The 13,708-nt window shown below is 42.7% G+C and overlaps 1 protein-coding gene across 1 annotated transcript in view; it reads left to right on the top strand.

Annotated features, from left to right (window-relative positions):
- Positions 1-13,708, top strand: part of TG (thyroglobulin) — a 221,975-nt gene that overhangs the window by 61,719 nt on the left and 146,548 nt on the right. The window contains exons 20-21 of the mRNA XM_075316012.1: positions 6,587-6,784; positions 9,480-9,629. Of these exons, the coding sequence (XP_075172127.1) occupies positions 6,587-6,784; positions 9,480-9,629 (348 nt within the window). The remainder of the gene's footprint in view (positions 1-6,586; positions 6,785-9,479; positions 9,630-13,708) is intronic.

Here is a 13,708-nt window from a genome sequence, read left to right as displayed (position 1 = left end):
TGAGCTGGTGGGTGGAGACTAGCTGCTATGATGTCTCCCATACACAGCACACACATACAGGAGGGATTCCTGCTCCCTTGTCTCTATGTAGTACATGTTCAGAAGTAGTAACAGCAGCATGGAGGACATTATACCTCAGTACTGAGCAGTGTAACTGTAAATCCAGCTCTGGGGTTAGATAAGTACCTACAAGAAAAGTCAGAGCAGGGATCTGTTTTTCTACCCGCGTCAATGCCTCTCTCTGCTCCTCGCTCTTGTTAAGCAGTACCAGATGTGAAGTTTTTCTTTCTTAGTTTTTGCTCTGACCCCCTCTTCTTTGTGTATACCCTTGGATGTTGGGTCTACAAAAAATCTAGCATCCTCTATTCTTATTGGACAATTAGACAATATTGGTTCTTGAAGGGTTAATCTCATTTAGGACATTCAGGGCCTACGCAAAGGATTAACGTCTGGTGCAGGGACCAGCGCGCGGCGGTGGGACCGGCACCTGTCACACATTTATGACCTATCCTGCCAGATACCAGGTGACAATAAATCCTCTATGTTTATTTGACTGAAAGAAAAAAAAAAGTAATCCTATAAAAAAAACACAAGTATTTCTCAGATTTTATCTCATAAAATCTGTTTTTCTGTTGTGAAGCCAACAACATATTATTGCCACATTGAAAGGAAGCAGCGTATCCAGAGACTTGCGATTCCCGCTCCATTTCTGCAAATTACTCAATTTCCGAAAACAAATCTATAATTTCAAACGTCCGGGTTCATGTAAAGTGTAATCCTGGATTTAGAGGGAACAATGGGATTATGAATGGCACAGGCAGCGATCAGCTAATAGTTCTGCCGCCAAAATACTACTTTAGTCGGTCCCAGCTAATGGTAATCTTACTCTATTACTATAAAGATAGTCTTTCACTTGCCATATACAGTACAGACCAAAAGTTTGGACACACCTTCTCATTCAAAGAGTTTTCTTTATTTTCATGACTCTAAAAATTGTAGATTCACATTGAAGGCATCAAAACTATGAATTAACACATGTGGAATGAAATCCTTAACAAAGTGTGAAACAACTGAAAATATGTCTTATATTCTAGGTTCTTCAAAGTAGCCACTTTTTGCTTTGATGACTGCTTTGCACACTCTTGTCATTCTCTTGATGAGCTTCAAGAGGAAGTCACCGGAAATGGTTTTCCAACAGTCTTGAAGGAGTTCCCAGAGATGCTTAGCACTTGTTGGCCCTTTTGCCTTCACTCTGCGGTCCAGCTCACCCCAAACCATCTCGATTGGGTTCAGGTCTGGTGACTGTGGAGGCCAGGTCATCTGACGTAGCACCCCATCACTCTCCTTCTTAGTCAAATAGCCCTTACACAGCCTGGAGGTGTGTTTGGGGTTATTGTCCTGTTGAAAAATAAATGATGGTCCAACTAAACGCAAACCGGATGGAATAGCACGCCGCTGCACGATGCTGTGGTAGCCATGCTGGTTCTGTATGCCTTCAATTATTAATAAATCCCCAACAGTGTCACCAGCAAAGCCCCCCCAGACCATCACACCTCCTCCTCCATGCTTCATGGTGGGAACCAGCCATGTAGAGTCCATCCTCTCACCTTTTCTACAAAGACACGGTGGTTGGATCCAAAGATCTCAAATTTGGACTCATCAGACCAAAGCACAGATTTCCACTGGTCTAATGTCCATTCCTTGTGTTCTATAGCCCAAACAAGTCTCTTCTGCTTGTTGCCTGTCCTTAGCAGTGGTTTCCTAGCAGCTATTTTACCATGAAGGCCTGCTGCACAAAGTCTCCTCTTAACAGTTGTTCTAGAGATGAGAAGGTGTGTCCAAACTTTTGGTCTGTACTGTATATGTAACTTTTTTTTAACCTGGTGTAAATGCCCCTGTTCTCCTGAATCCGGCGCTGTTTTTCTTTTGTTCCTGCGCCTTTCCATTCCTAAGATATGACCTTTTATTCCCTGTCTATAAAATGTCATTATTGCCAAGAGGGTGTGGTCCTTAGTTTTCTATGGACATATTTTGGTGGACCACGCCCACTTGGATAAAAAGGCTAGATTTATATACATGGAAGATGAGGCCATATCTCAGGAACGGAGAGGCGCAGGAACAAAAGAAAAACTACTCCGGATTCAGGAGAACAGCGGCATTTACACCAGCTAACATGAAAGCGTTTCTGTCCCTTGCGATTAAATCTATAAGTTTCATTTACCTTGTTTTTTAAAGCTTTCTTTTATGTAAACAAGTACAAGCCATAACCCCGACAAAGAAAAACGACTTAAATAATCAGTGAAAGGAAGGAATGATCCAACAATCCCAAAAGAAAGACCTATCTTAGGCCAGTCCGAAACGCGTCATCGCTACCATAACTATGTGCTTTTAATTAGACTACTTTTCATATGTTTTTTTCTTTCCACTCTGCCATGTTTATCACGTATTTTTTTAAAAAAAGGCTTTAAAAAATTTTTGTTGGATTTTACCTGCGAGATTACTGGATCATTCCTTACTTTCTGTGATGTGCACCACCCATTAACGAGCTGGGTTTGTTGGATCCGTGCAGCCCTATACTCATGATACCTGGACTGTCAGATTGCCTGTTTGTGGATCGGCTGATAAGTATTTTTTATTTTCTTGTTTGGTAAATCATCAATACCGGCAGAGTCACCTTATAAGCAGTGTCAGTCAGTATAGTGCTTCCATTCATATAGCCATAGAATTACTCTGTTTATGACGCATGCCAAAAATTTTTGTGTGCAAAGTCTAAACTTGCACTATTGCAAAAGTTTTAAAACCCCTGTCTCTGCAATTTAGGAAGAAAAAGTCCTCTCTGAAAAATAGGGACTTCAAGGAGCAGACAGAAGCGGTTTATGATCACTTCTGTCTTCTCTTTTCCAATGTTAATAATAAATAGAGACAGCAACAATTTCACCTTTAAAGCTCCCGTCTCTGCAATTTTGGAAGAAAAAGTCCTATCCCTGAAAAATAGGGACTTCAAAGAGAAGACAGAAGCGGTTTATAACCTCTTCTGTCTTCTCTTTTCCAATGTTGGTTATAAATAGAGAGCGCAACATTAGCAACAATTTCACCTTTAAAGCTCCTGTCTCTTGCAATTTAGGAAGAAAAAGTCCTATCCCTGAAAAATAGGGACTTTGAGGAGCAGACAGAAGTGTTTTATAATCATTTCTGTTTTCTCTTTTCCAATGTTGATTATAAATAGATAGTGCAACAACAGCAACAATTTCACGTTTAAAGCTCCTGTCTCTTGCAATTTAGGAAGAAAAAGTCCTTTCCCTGAAAAATGGGTATTTCGAAGAGAAGACAGAAGTGTTTTATAACCTCATCTGTCTTCTCTTTTCCAATGTTGGTTATACATAGAGAGAGCAACAACAGCCACAATTTCACCTTTAAAGCTCCTGACTCTGCAATTTAGGAAGAAAAAGTCCTATCCCTGAAAAATGGGGACTTCGAAGAGAAGACAGAAGCGTTTTATAACCTCTTCTGTCTTCTCTTTTCCAATGTTGGTTATAAATAGAGAGCGCAACAGCAGCAACAATTTCACGTTTAAAACTCCTGACTCTGCAATTTAGGAAGAAAAAGTCCTATCCCTGAAAAATGGGGACTTCGAAGAGAAGACAGAAGCGTTTTATAACCTCTTCTGTTTTTTTCTTTTTCAATGTTGGTTATAAATAGATCGCGCAATAGCAGCAACTATTTCAACTTTAAAGCACCTGTCTCTGCAATTTAGGAAGAAAAAGTCTTATCCCTGAAAAATGGGGACTTCAAATAGAAGACAGAAGCGTTTTATAACCTCTTCTGTCTTTTCTTTTTCAATGTTGGTTATAAATAGACAGCAACAACTTCAACTCTCACAATTTCTAAGAGATTTTATGTTAAAAAATAAATATCAAGGAACGGAAGTAAAAAAAATGTATCCAATAAAACACAACTAAAGAAAAATAAATCAACCAACCCAAATCATTATTTTAGTATCGATTTGCAAATGTGAAAAACAAAAATAATTTTTGAATAAAAGAAAAGTATTTTTTTTATATTTTTGGACATTTTATTACTAATAAAGCTTATTATATACAAAAGAAATTAGAAGTCAGCGCTATGTCCCATAAAAAATCTAAAAATAATTAAGAAAAACTCAAAATATATATTTGGAAGCATGAGATATGTAAAAAAAAATGTTAGGGCTCTTAAATCACCATTGTGCAAAATCGCTTAGACTGTGGTTACACACAGTTTTGGATTTACCTGGCTTAAAAATTCACATGCTTAAAAAAAAACCAAAAAACTATGGCTCCAATTTAGCAAAAAGTTTTTTACAGAAAATGTTTTTGCGCACCTCTAAATTATGTAAACATTTTGGGATATTTGGCGTTTTTAGCCCAATGCCAAGTAACTTTTTAAAAATGGGCAAAGCGTCTTAGCAAGGTATTTTCTATTAAAACATATAGGAGATTTATTCTAATTTCTTTTCTCCAATATATTGATTTTTGGGAAAAATCTTCTTCAAAAGCATCCGTGTACACAGAGGTGTCTGATCATTTGTCATTAAGGCTTGCAGCCGCCACTATGTGATTCATAATGATTAGAGATGGGCAAACCCGCAGATATATTGGGTTCAGCGGGTCCAACCAGATTTAAAAAAAACAACCGGAACCAGACTAGAACCCAAACATCTGCCCGGATGCCAATCCCCATATAAGTGTATGGGGACCCGAACATTGTGCTTTTAAATGATCCTAGGGGGATTAGAGCAGGAGCGTTATACTTACTGAGTCTCCCGAGTCTCTATACTTCTGAGACCGCTCATTACCCTCGTGCATTTTCACTGCTTTCCCAGTACACTGACAGTCCCTGCCTCTGTTATTGGTTGCAGTTAGACCACGCCCCCACCCTTTGTGACAGCATTTGTGATTGCTTGGAATCACACATGCTGTCTGCATCCCTATAGTATAAAAATAAATAAATTGGCATATGGTCGCCATAATGTGATACCAGTCCAGATAAAGCATATGGCTACAGGCTGCAGCCCCCATCCGTGTGCTTCTCTTGGCTGTGTATGAAAATAAGAGGGACCCATCTGCGGCTTTTCTTAAAATTATTTAAATAAATAATTGTAAAAATTGGTCCAATTTTGATACTCAGCCATGTTAAAGCCGACAGCTGGGGACGGGTATTTTCAGGCTGGGGAGGACCTATGGTTATTGGGCCCTCCAACCTAAAAGTAGCAGCCTGCAGCTGCCCAGAACTTTCTCATTTGTTTGATGTGACAATCCCGGCACTTTACCCGGCTCCTCCCAATTGCCCTGGTGCAGTGGCAATCGGGGTAATATAAGAGGTAAATGACAGCTCACAGATTAGTAGTAAGGGGCATCTGTGAGACCCCCCCCACTACTAATACTCTATATGTGAAAAGAAATAAACACAAACACTGAAAAAGTTGTTTATGTGAAATAAAATACAAAAAAAACACACCCTCTTTCGCCAACTTATTAACACCAAACACCCAGTTCTGACGTAATCCACATGAGTTCCCATAATGATCCTGGCTCTGCTACATACTGAAGTTAAAGTGAGTGGGCACAGAACATGACCGCATGCTTTAGCTTCAGGCATAGACTGACTGAAATGCAGCTGTGAGCGGTGACTTCATTTAGTTAATCTGCGATCACAGCTAGAGATTCTCACGGTTCTGTACCTGTGACCAGAGGTAAACTGATCTCAGATGACCTCATTGAAATCAGTGACCTCATTTCAAGTTGAACTCATTCAGTTCAATGAAACCTGCCTGTCCTGGCAGAAAAACACCACCAAGACATGCAGATATGGTGCTGAAATTTATACACCAAATTCCTGCACCAATACTGCATCTCCTGGCAAAAAAACCCACATCAAAACGCAATGCACTCCAAGAGGATCCCACAAGACACGCCCCCAGAGGATCCCGTGAGACACGCTCCCAGAAGATCACATGAGACGCCCCAAGAAGATCCTGTTAGACACGCCCCCAGAGGATCCCATGAGACACGTCTCCAGATGATCCCACGAGACACGCCCCCAGAGGATCCCATGAGACGCCCCCAGAGGATCCCACAAGACATGCCCCCAGAGGATCCCACAAGACATGCCCCCAAAGGATTCCACGAGACACTCCCCCAGAGGATCCTGTTAGACATGCCCCTAGAGGATCCCACGAGACACCCCCCCATAGGATCTTGCGAGACACGCCCCTGAGGATCCTGTGAGCCATTTTTCTCTTGTAAATGATAAAGAAATTAGTACTATGTAAAAAAGCTCATATCTCTGGAACAGTATGGTGAAATTGCAAAAAGTGGAATACCCAGGGGAGCAGCGGGAGTAGCATAAAAGTAAAAATGGGACACTTTGGAATTGATGATAGATCCTATTTAATGACAACATTCTTGTTATCCTCAGCCAATACTGGGGGGATGAGTAAATGATGATGGCTCCATGGTTCGCAGCGTTGCTTGCGCAGAGGTAGGGGGATGCCGAAAGATTTCCTGATTTCATTACAGTCATTTATCCGTTTCCTTTTCCCTTACAGAATCTGCCGTGGCTGCCGAGGACGTGGTCGGGCGCCTCTTATCTCTGGTCAGAACTGGCAGCTACTCCCTGAACTTGGACTCCAGACTGTTTGTGGCGGATCAGTCTGATTATTTCCCGGAAGATGCGGCCTCGCGTGTCGCACTCGGCTGCGAGAAAGGATTCCAGAAAGTGAAAACCGTAGATGGGGGAGGCTGCGGTACGTGTGCGGATGGAAATGTATTATTTACCGCAACCATTTCAGAATCTGAAAACGCAAAATATGTTCTACTCTAGTCACAGCCGAAGCTGCGTCCAAAACTGTGCCGCGGTTAGGTGACCACACATCTGCGCACAGCCTGCACAGTGGAAGATCAGGAGCAATTCATTATCGCATGTGCACCTTTTTTCATTTACCTTTTTGGGTTTTTTTGCCTATTTTCCTGTAATTTGTGCCTTTTTAAAGCCTAATTTATATGTTTGCCTTTGTATTTTTTTAACTTTCTCATTATAGGAATATTCTTTTGTTTCCAATAGTTTTTGACTGTTTCATCTATTGTGACTTTTTAAATATTGCAATCTCTTTGTGCAAATGATTCTATTTGTACAGCAGAATTTTTTCCGCAATGTTGTTTGCAACAATTTAGCAGAACATACAACTTTTTTTTATTAAAAATATATAAGGAATTGTTTAATTTTGTGCAAAATACTGGACTGCACCCACTTGCACCATTTTAATAGAATTTGGCACATAAGTATCAATGTATAATATACTGTATATCATAAGGCGTAAAAGGAAAATGACTCACAAAAGTTACAATTTTGAATGCGCCTTTGATTGTGACTAGAGTAAAAGACACAATGTAACCCAAGTTGAGCTGAGTTTGTCATTTAGTGGATTCTCTTATGTAACTTAATGTCCCCAAATCATCATTTCATTTTTTTATCAAAGGGAAGCAACTATCATGATTTTCATATATAAAGTAAAGCCAGGGCTATACTGGCACTAGGATGCTGAATGTAAGCATAGCTTTTCTTCTGGGATTGCATGTTTTATTTCAGAAATATGTGCAAGTAAAGTTCCAGCAATGCACTGGTATTTGATTGACAGGTGCAACAGGAAGGGAATATGTGGGTCTTGTTATCTATTCCCGCCCCCGTCTGTCTGCCTGTGCCAGAATTAACGTCTATGACGGCGACAGCGGGAGGAAGGCCAGGCAGGCAGACAGGGGCGGGAATAGATAGCAAGACCCGACCCACATATTCCCTTCCTGTTGCACCTGTCAATCAAATAGCAGTGCATTGCTGGAACTTTACTTGCACATATTTCTGAAATAAAACATGCAATCTCTGAACAGAAGCTCTGCTTACATTCAGCATCCTAGCATGCTTTACATGAAGCTGCTATTAGGAAGGGTCTTTTCTTTGGAAAAATGATAGATTTCCCTATGTGAGTTTGGTTGAATAGTGTCACGGGTGACAGAGAGTCCTGTGGTGTCCGGCTATAGAAGGTCACAGTGTTTGGCTGCACAAACTGCCCTGAGCTTCTATCATTCCTGCTTGGTGTATTTGGTATCCTATGTTTCTCCGCTTCTTGGTTTTCATTCCTTTCTCTTTAGGACCCTGCAGAGTTCCTGAACCTTTGTTTTTTGGGTCTTTATATACCCTTATTCCCTCTTACTCTTTGCTGGTGATACAGTAGGTCTAATACGCTTTGCAAGTCTTCAGTGTGAGCAGTCGGCATGGCTTTACCTTATATATGAAAATCCTGCTGGTTGGTTCCCTTTAAGTCATTTTTCTTTTTTTTTTTTCCTTTTCCATTGGTTGCCATTTTTGCGTCAGATGTTTCAAAATGGCGCACGAGATAATTGTACGCAAAATAAAAAAATTCTTTTGTTTTTGTCATTCACCTTTTTAAGCTAAAAGTCATATGAGCTATTAAAGCACACCAATCACCAGGATTTTCCCATATAACCTAAAGCCAGTGCTATACTGGCACTATCAGGCTGATTCTATACATACCTTTAGTTGTCAGCTCGGATGTATAGGTTTTGAAACACAAGCAAGTAAAGTTTGTAAAATGAGCAGCTGGTTGTGTGACAGCAGCTGCCGATCACCTGAGAACTGCGGTGGGGGTTCATAGTGATTCCCGCCCCCTCCCTGTCCATCCTCCCCCTATCTGTTATTTATGCTAATTCTATTATAGAATCTTTTTACTAAGTGACTAGAAGGACCTGTGCTGATGTCATACCCATGTGACCAAAGGGGTGGGGTGTCAGCTAACTGAAAAATAAAGTTTCTTCCTCGTATCAGCTATGTTGGCTGAGGCCCCGCCCCTGCTGGTCACATGGGTATGCCATCAGCACAGGTCCTTCTAGCCACTTAGTAAAACAATTCTATAATTAAATTAGCATAAATAACAGTAGGAGGACGGACAGGCAGGGGGGCGGGATCACTATCAAACCCACCACAGCTATCAGCTGCTGCCATTCAAAAAGCTGCTCATTATACAAACTTTACTTGCTTGTGTTTCAAAACCTGTACATCCGAGCTGACAACTAAAGGTATATATAGAATCAGCCTGATAGTGCCAGTATAGCACTGGCTTTAGCTTATATAGAAAAACCCTGGTGATTGGTGCGCTTTAAAGTTGCAAATAATGAATAAGGAGCAAGAATCTGGGTTACAAATAGCGAGCTCACAATGGCGGAATTAAAAAAAAAAAAACGAAAAAACCCCCATGAATTAAAAAAATAGACTTGACGCAATTTAAAATAAGTTTGGCGCAAAATAAACAAGACTCTCAAAACAGGAAAAATGTGACAAAAATGTGCACAAATGCGATATATTTTAATGTTTTCTGTAGTCCTATGTAAATCCATAGTATATACACTATAATGACACTGACTCCGCAGGGATCTGCCCAGCTGGAAGTTACTCCAGGGATGGGGAGTGCTCACCTTGTCCTGTAGGATCTTATCAGGAAAATGCCGGGATGATCAAATGCCTGCGGTGCCCGCTGGGGACCAGCACCCTCCACCCTGGAGCCTATAGTCGCAGCCACTGTGAGTACACCCTGTTATCAGAAGTAGATCCTTTTAATAATTAAATAAATAAAATTAGGGGACATTTTTCAGCTTTTCTTATAGCCTAATTATCTATCCCCATTGTTGTTTTTGCTCCGCTTTATCAGAACTGATAATTGATGATTAACTCTAGCTGACCCGCATTGTCTGTTGGAGTCTATGGGAATCTGAAATCCAAGCTCGCCAACTTATCAACAGCTCTGACTGCTGCTTATCCCCCATGCTTTACACTGCAGCTCTGCTTCATCAAATTAGCAGTTGTCAATCAGAAGCTGATGGATGAAGATAATATCTAGCACTAGAAAATTGATTGATTTTCTATTCCACCAAGATCCTAAGTAAGATAGAAACTTAATGAAGTCACACGATCACATCGTCCTCTAATGGCAGCAATCCCCTAAAATGTGCGATTGGTTAAATAACAACTCCTTTCCATGAAGCTGCTATTACTAAGGGTCTTTCCTTTGGAAAAAGTATAGATTTCCCCTATGTGAGTTTGGTTGAATAGTGTCACGGGTGACAGAGTTCTGTGGTGTCCGGCTATAGAAGGTCACAGTGTTTGGATGCACAAACTGCTCCCTGACCTTCTATTATTCCTGTATTTGGTATCCTATGTTACTTCTCTTGGTTTTCATTCCTTTCTCTTTAGGACCCTCCAGAGTTCCTGAACCTTTTTTTTGTGTCTTTATATACCCTTATTCCCCCTTACTCTGTGCTGGTGATACAGTAGGTCTAATACTCTTTACAAGTCTTCAGTGCGAGCAGTCGGCATGTATATATCTGGAGAAACTTTGTGTTGTTGCAGTTCCTCTCTTTGAGTCATCTGTAGATAAGTTATTAATTTACTTCCCCCTGTTTGTATTCCCAGTGTCTTCTTTAGAGCTTAGTGGGGTTGACTAAGTGCTCATCCCATCCACTACCTTCCTAGGGCCCATTTCAGGGTCACCCTGGGGTCAGGTATCCGGCTTAGCACATAGATGCGAAAACTAGGGTTATGAGGGAAGCCAGGAGCCAGTGGTAGACTTGGTCAGGTCTCACCATCTCCCCCTTCCCTAGATAAAGGGTTTCCCGTCCCTTTTGCCGTTCACTTGGTACTTCCCTGTACCTAGTGTAACAAATATGCAAAGAAATTGCATGGAGAGTGCCCTCCTAGTCAGTACAGGTAATACTGGAATTGCTTTTGTGACGCCCCTGGACTAGTCAAAGTGTCACAGGGAACTGCACTCCTTTTTCTTATGGTGCAGAACCCACCCTCCATGGTTCTGGGATCCTAACCTTTGGTATTGCTTCCATCAGCATTCAAATCCTAGTCACCTTACACCACATTCTGTCAGGCACACCAGTGGGATTGGCTAAGCTGGAATAGGGCCACCCACCTAGGGGTCAGGCAGACTGCTGGGAGGGACTTGTTCAGTTCAGTAGTAGCCCTCATAGAGTGAGGAGTTGGGGGAGTTGTAGCTCCTGGGAGACTTTGGTTAGGTCGCAGACGGTGGTCTGGGACCGGAGGAGTCGGAGACTCGGTCGCAGGGTATGGGAGAAAGGGGCCAGACTAAGTTTTGGAGAACGGTCGGCACTGGAATATCTAGTAACCGGACTGGTACCGAGCACGGCGGGGTACTGGACCCTAGATCAGGGAGTAGCTTCACGCTACCTGATAATTAACCTGTGGAGGATAGTCTCTTTATGAACTTTCCCCAAGAGCTCAGAGATCGAGACATCAACACAACGAGGGGAATAGGGCTTTCCAGCTTATGCGGCCTACAGAAATCCCAAGTGTCAGCCATCGAGAGCACAGATCCTCTTTTGAAATATAGGGAGCGGGACCCTGAAAGCGTCAGTACACGGAGGCAGGATAAGACCACCAGCAATACCAACGGGAACGGATTCCCGGAGGAGCTCCCCAGAGTGGCAGCGGCACCCAGAGACTTGGTTTACTTCTGTGTCAGAGTCTCCTTAATGGTCGCACCGACATCCACACGACCTGAGTGAGTACACTGCTCTCCCCTGCGTCCTGCCTGGTGCACGGTCTGCACCATGCTTCCCTGCTCATCCACCATCCAGAGTCCCGGGGCCATCCCCCACCCGTGGAGAGAACGTCATCTGGCAGCCCCACTCCATCTCCCTCGGGTACTCCCATCGGCAGCGGCGGTACTCCCCTTACCGCGACCCACGGGTGGCGTCACAAACACTATTTCCCTGTACATAGTTCCCCCCTTTTATTTTCTAGTGCCCGCGAGCCCCCGGGTCCGGAGACCCTCGAGCCACAGCATCCCCTGGATCTGAGCAGACAGACTGTGCTGCATGGGTGGTACACTTTCTTTAACAAGGTCAGCTTTCTGGTCATAGGCCTCCTAGTCAGTACAGGTAATACTGAAATTGCTTTCTTTAAGGCTAGGTTCACATTTCCGTTGTTTTAAATCCGTCAGGTCCGTCAGTTGTTTTTTAGTTGTCAACTGACGCAACAGATGTGTTTTTCACAGGATTCCTTTCACAGGAATCCTGTGAAAAAACTGATCCGTTGCGTCCGTTACATCCGCTGTGCGTCCATTTTTTTACTTATCAGTCATGATCTGTTTGTGTTTGGGACAGCCCAGTGGGTGTGCCAAACCTGCTGGGCATGCTCAGTAGAGCATGACGGAATCCAGAGCTGGATTACGTCGTAAGACAGATTACGACGGAATCCAGCACCATAGACATACATTACAAGCGTGACGGACTGCGACGGATTCCTGCGCGGTGCGTTAATTTTGACGGCCCAAAAAACGTTACATTCTGCGTTGCTCCCGCCCGCCGGTCAGTCCAAAAACGACTGACCGCGGTGCAGCGGATGCAACCCAAGGTAATCAGTCGCAATCCGCCACTAATACAAGTGTATGGGACACAACGGAATTCGCTAAACGGATTGCGTTGTTTACCAGAGCCGCGGATTGTGACTGATACATTTTAACGGAAATGTGAACCTAGCCTAACAAGGTCAGCTTTCTGGTCGTAGGCCTTCAGAACGAAGACTAAAAATTCCGACTCCTTGAATTATAAGCCTTTTCCAGCTAATCAGCTGATCGCCAGGGTCTGGCTGGTTGAAATATCAACCTGCAGTGGCCACTATAGGTGGAATTTGGTATTACATGGCGCCAATTAAATATAATAGGAAACGATGGTTTTCATTCCGCTAGAGAGGAGGGTACTCCTCATAGCTCTATTCACTCTGGCTAAGGTGATGTTTTTCTAAAATGGTCTGTGTGCTCGTCTCGAAAGCAGAGAAGCATTTCCATGCACCAAATTGCAGCACGCGTCTGTGGCAAAAATGAGGATGAATTTGTTACCAGAGCTTCTTGAGCTTTGCATAAAAATGCCAAAAAATTGCTAAAGTTTAATGCAAGTTTGGATGTGTGAGGCGTACAATAGATTGTATTAGTTAAAGTTGTTCAGAATTAGAAAAAAAAAGTCTGATTTCTCCCCAAAAAGAGCGCCACCCATGTCCAAAGGTTGTATGTGGTATTACAGCTTCTTCCTATGCCAGACAAAACCCCAGGACGGGCGTTGTGCCATTTGTAAAAGAAAGCAGCTGATTGTTTCCACTAACCCTGCACAACCCCGGAGTGCGCCGTCCCTTTAAGGCCCATGTGCTGCAGTTGGACACACTTGTTACAATGTAGCAAATCTGTTTATTATGATCGTCGTCAGCAGAAGTCTGAGACTTGTTTGTGCGACATTCGCTGAAATGGAAACAATTGGATACAAGTTCTATCATCCACGACGGCACACAAACGTGGGATGCACTTTTTTTTTTTTGAATGATTTTGGAATGATTGACAGGTCTGTGACCGAGCCGCCTCACTAAATATGTGCGACAGCTTCCGGTGTAAATCCAAGTGCAGGCCAGATCAGGACGCAGCGTGCGGGGGGTTATTTGTCTTCTTTTTGGGGAACATTCACAATTTCTGAATTTTTTGCAGTGTTTTTTTGCATAAAATTTTCAAGAAATAGAATACTGCATATCTTGTAGAGCACTGGGAGTACCATCAGTGATCCCGGCACAATGTTACTGGGAGTACCAC

The sequence above is a fragment of the Anomaloglossus baeobatrachus genome, chromosome 6, assembly GCF_048569485.1.
Source record: "Anomaloglossus baeobatrachus isolate aAnoBae1 chromosome 6, aAnoBae1.hap1, whole genome shotgun sequence".
Lineage (NCBI taxonomy): Eukaryota > Metazoa > Chordata > Amphibia > Anura > Aromobatidae > Anomaloglossus > Anomaloglossus baeobatrachus.
Note: the sequence above shows the minus strand (reverse complement) of the source record. Positions and strands in the feature narration are given on the sequence as shown.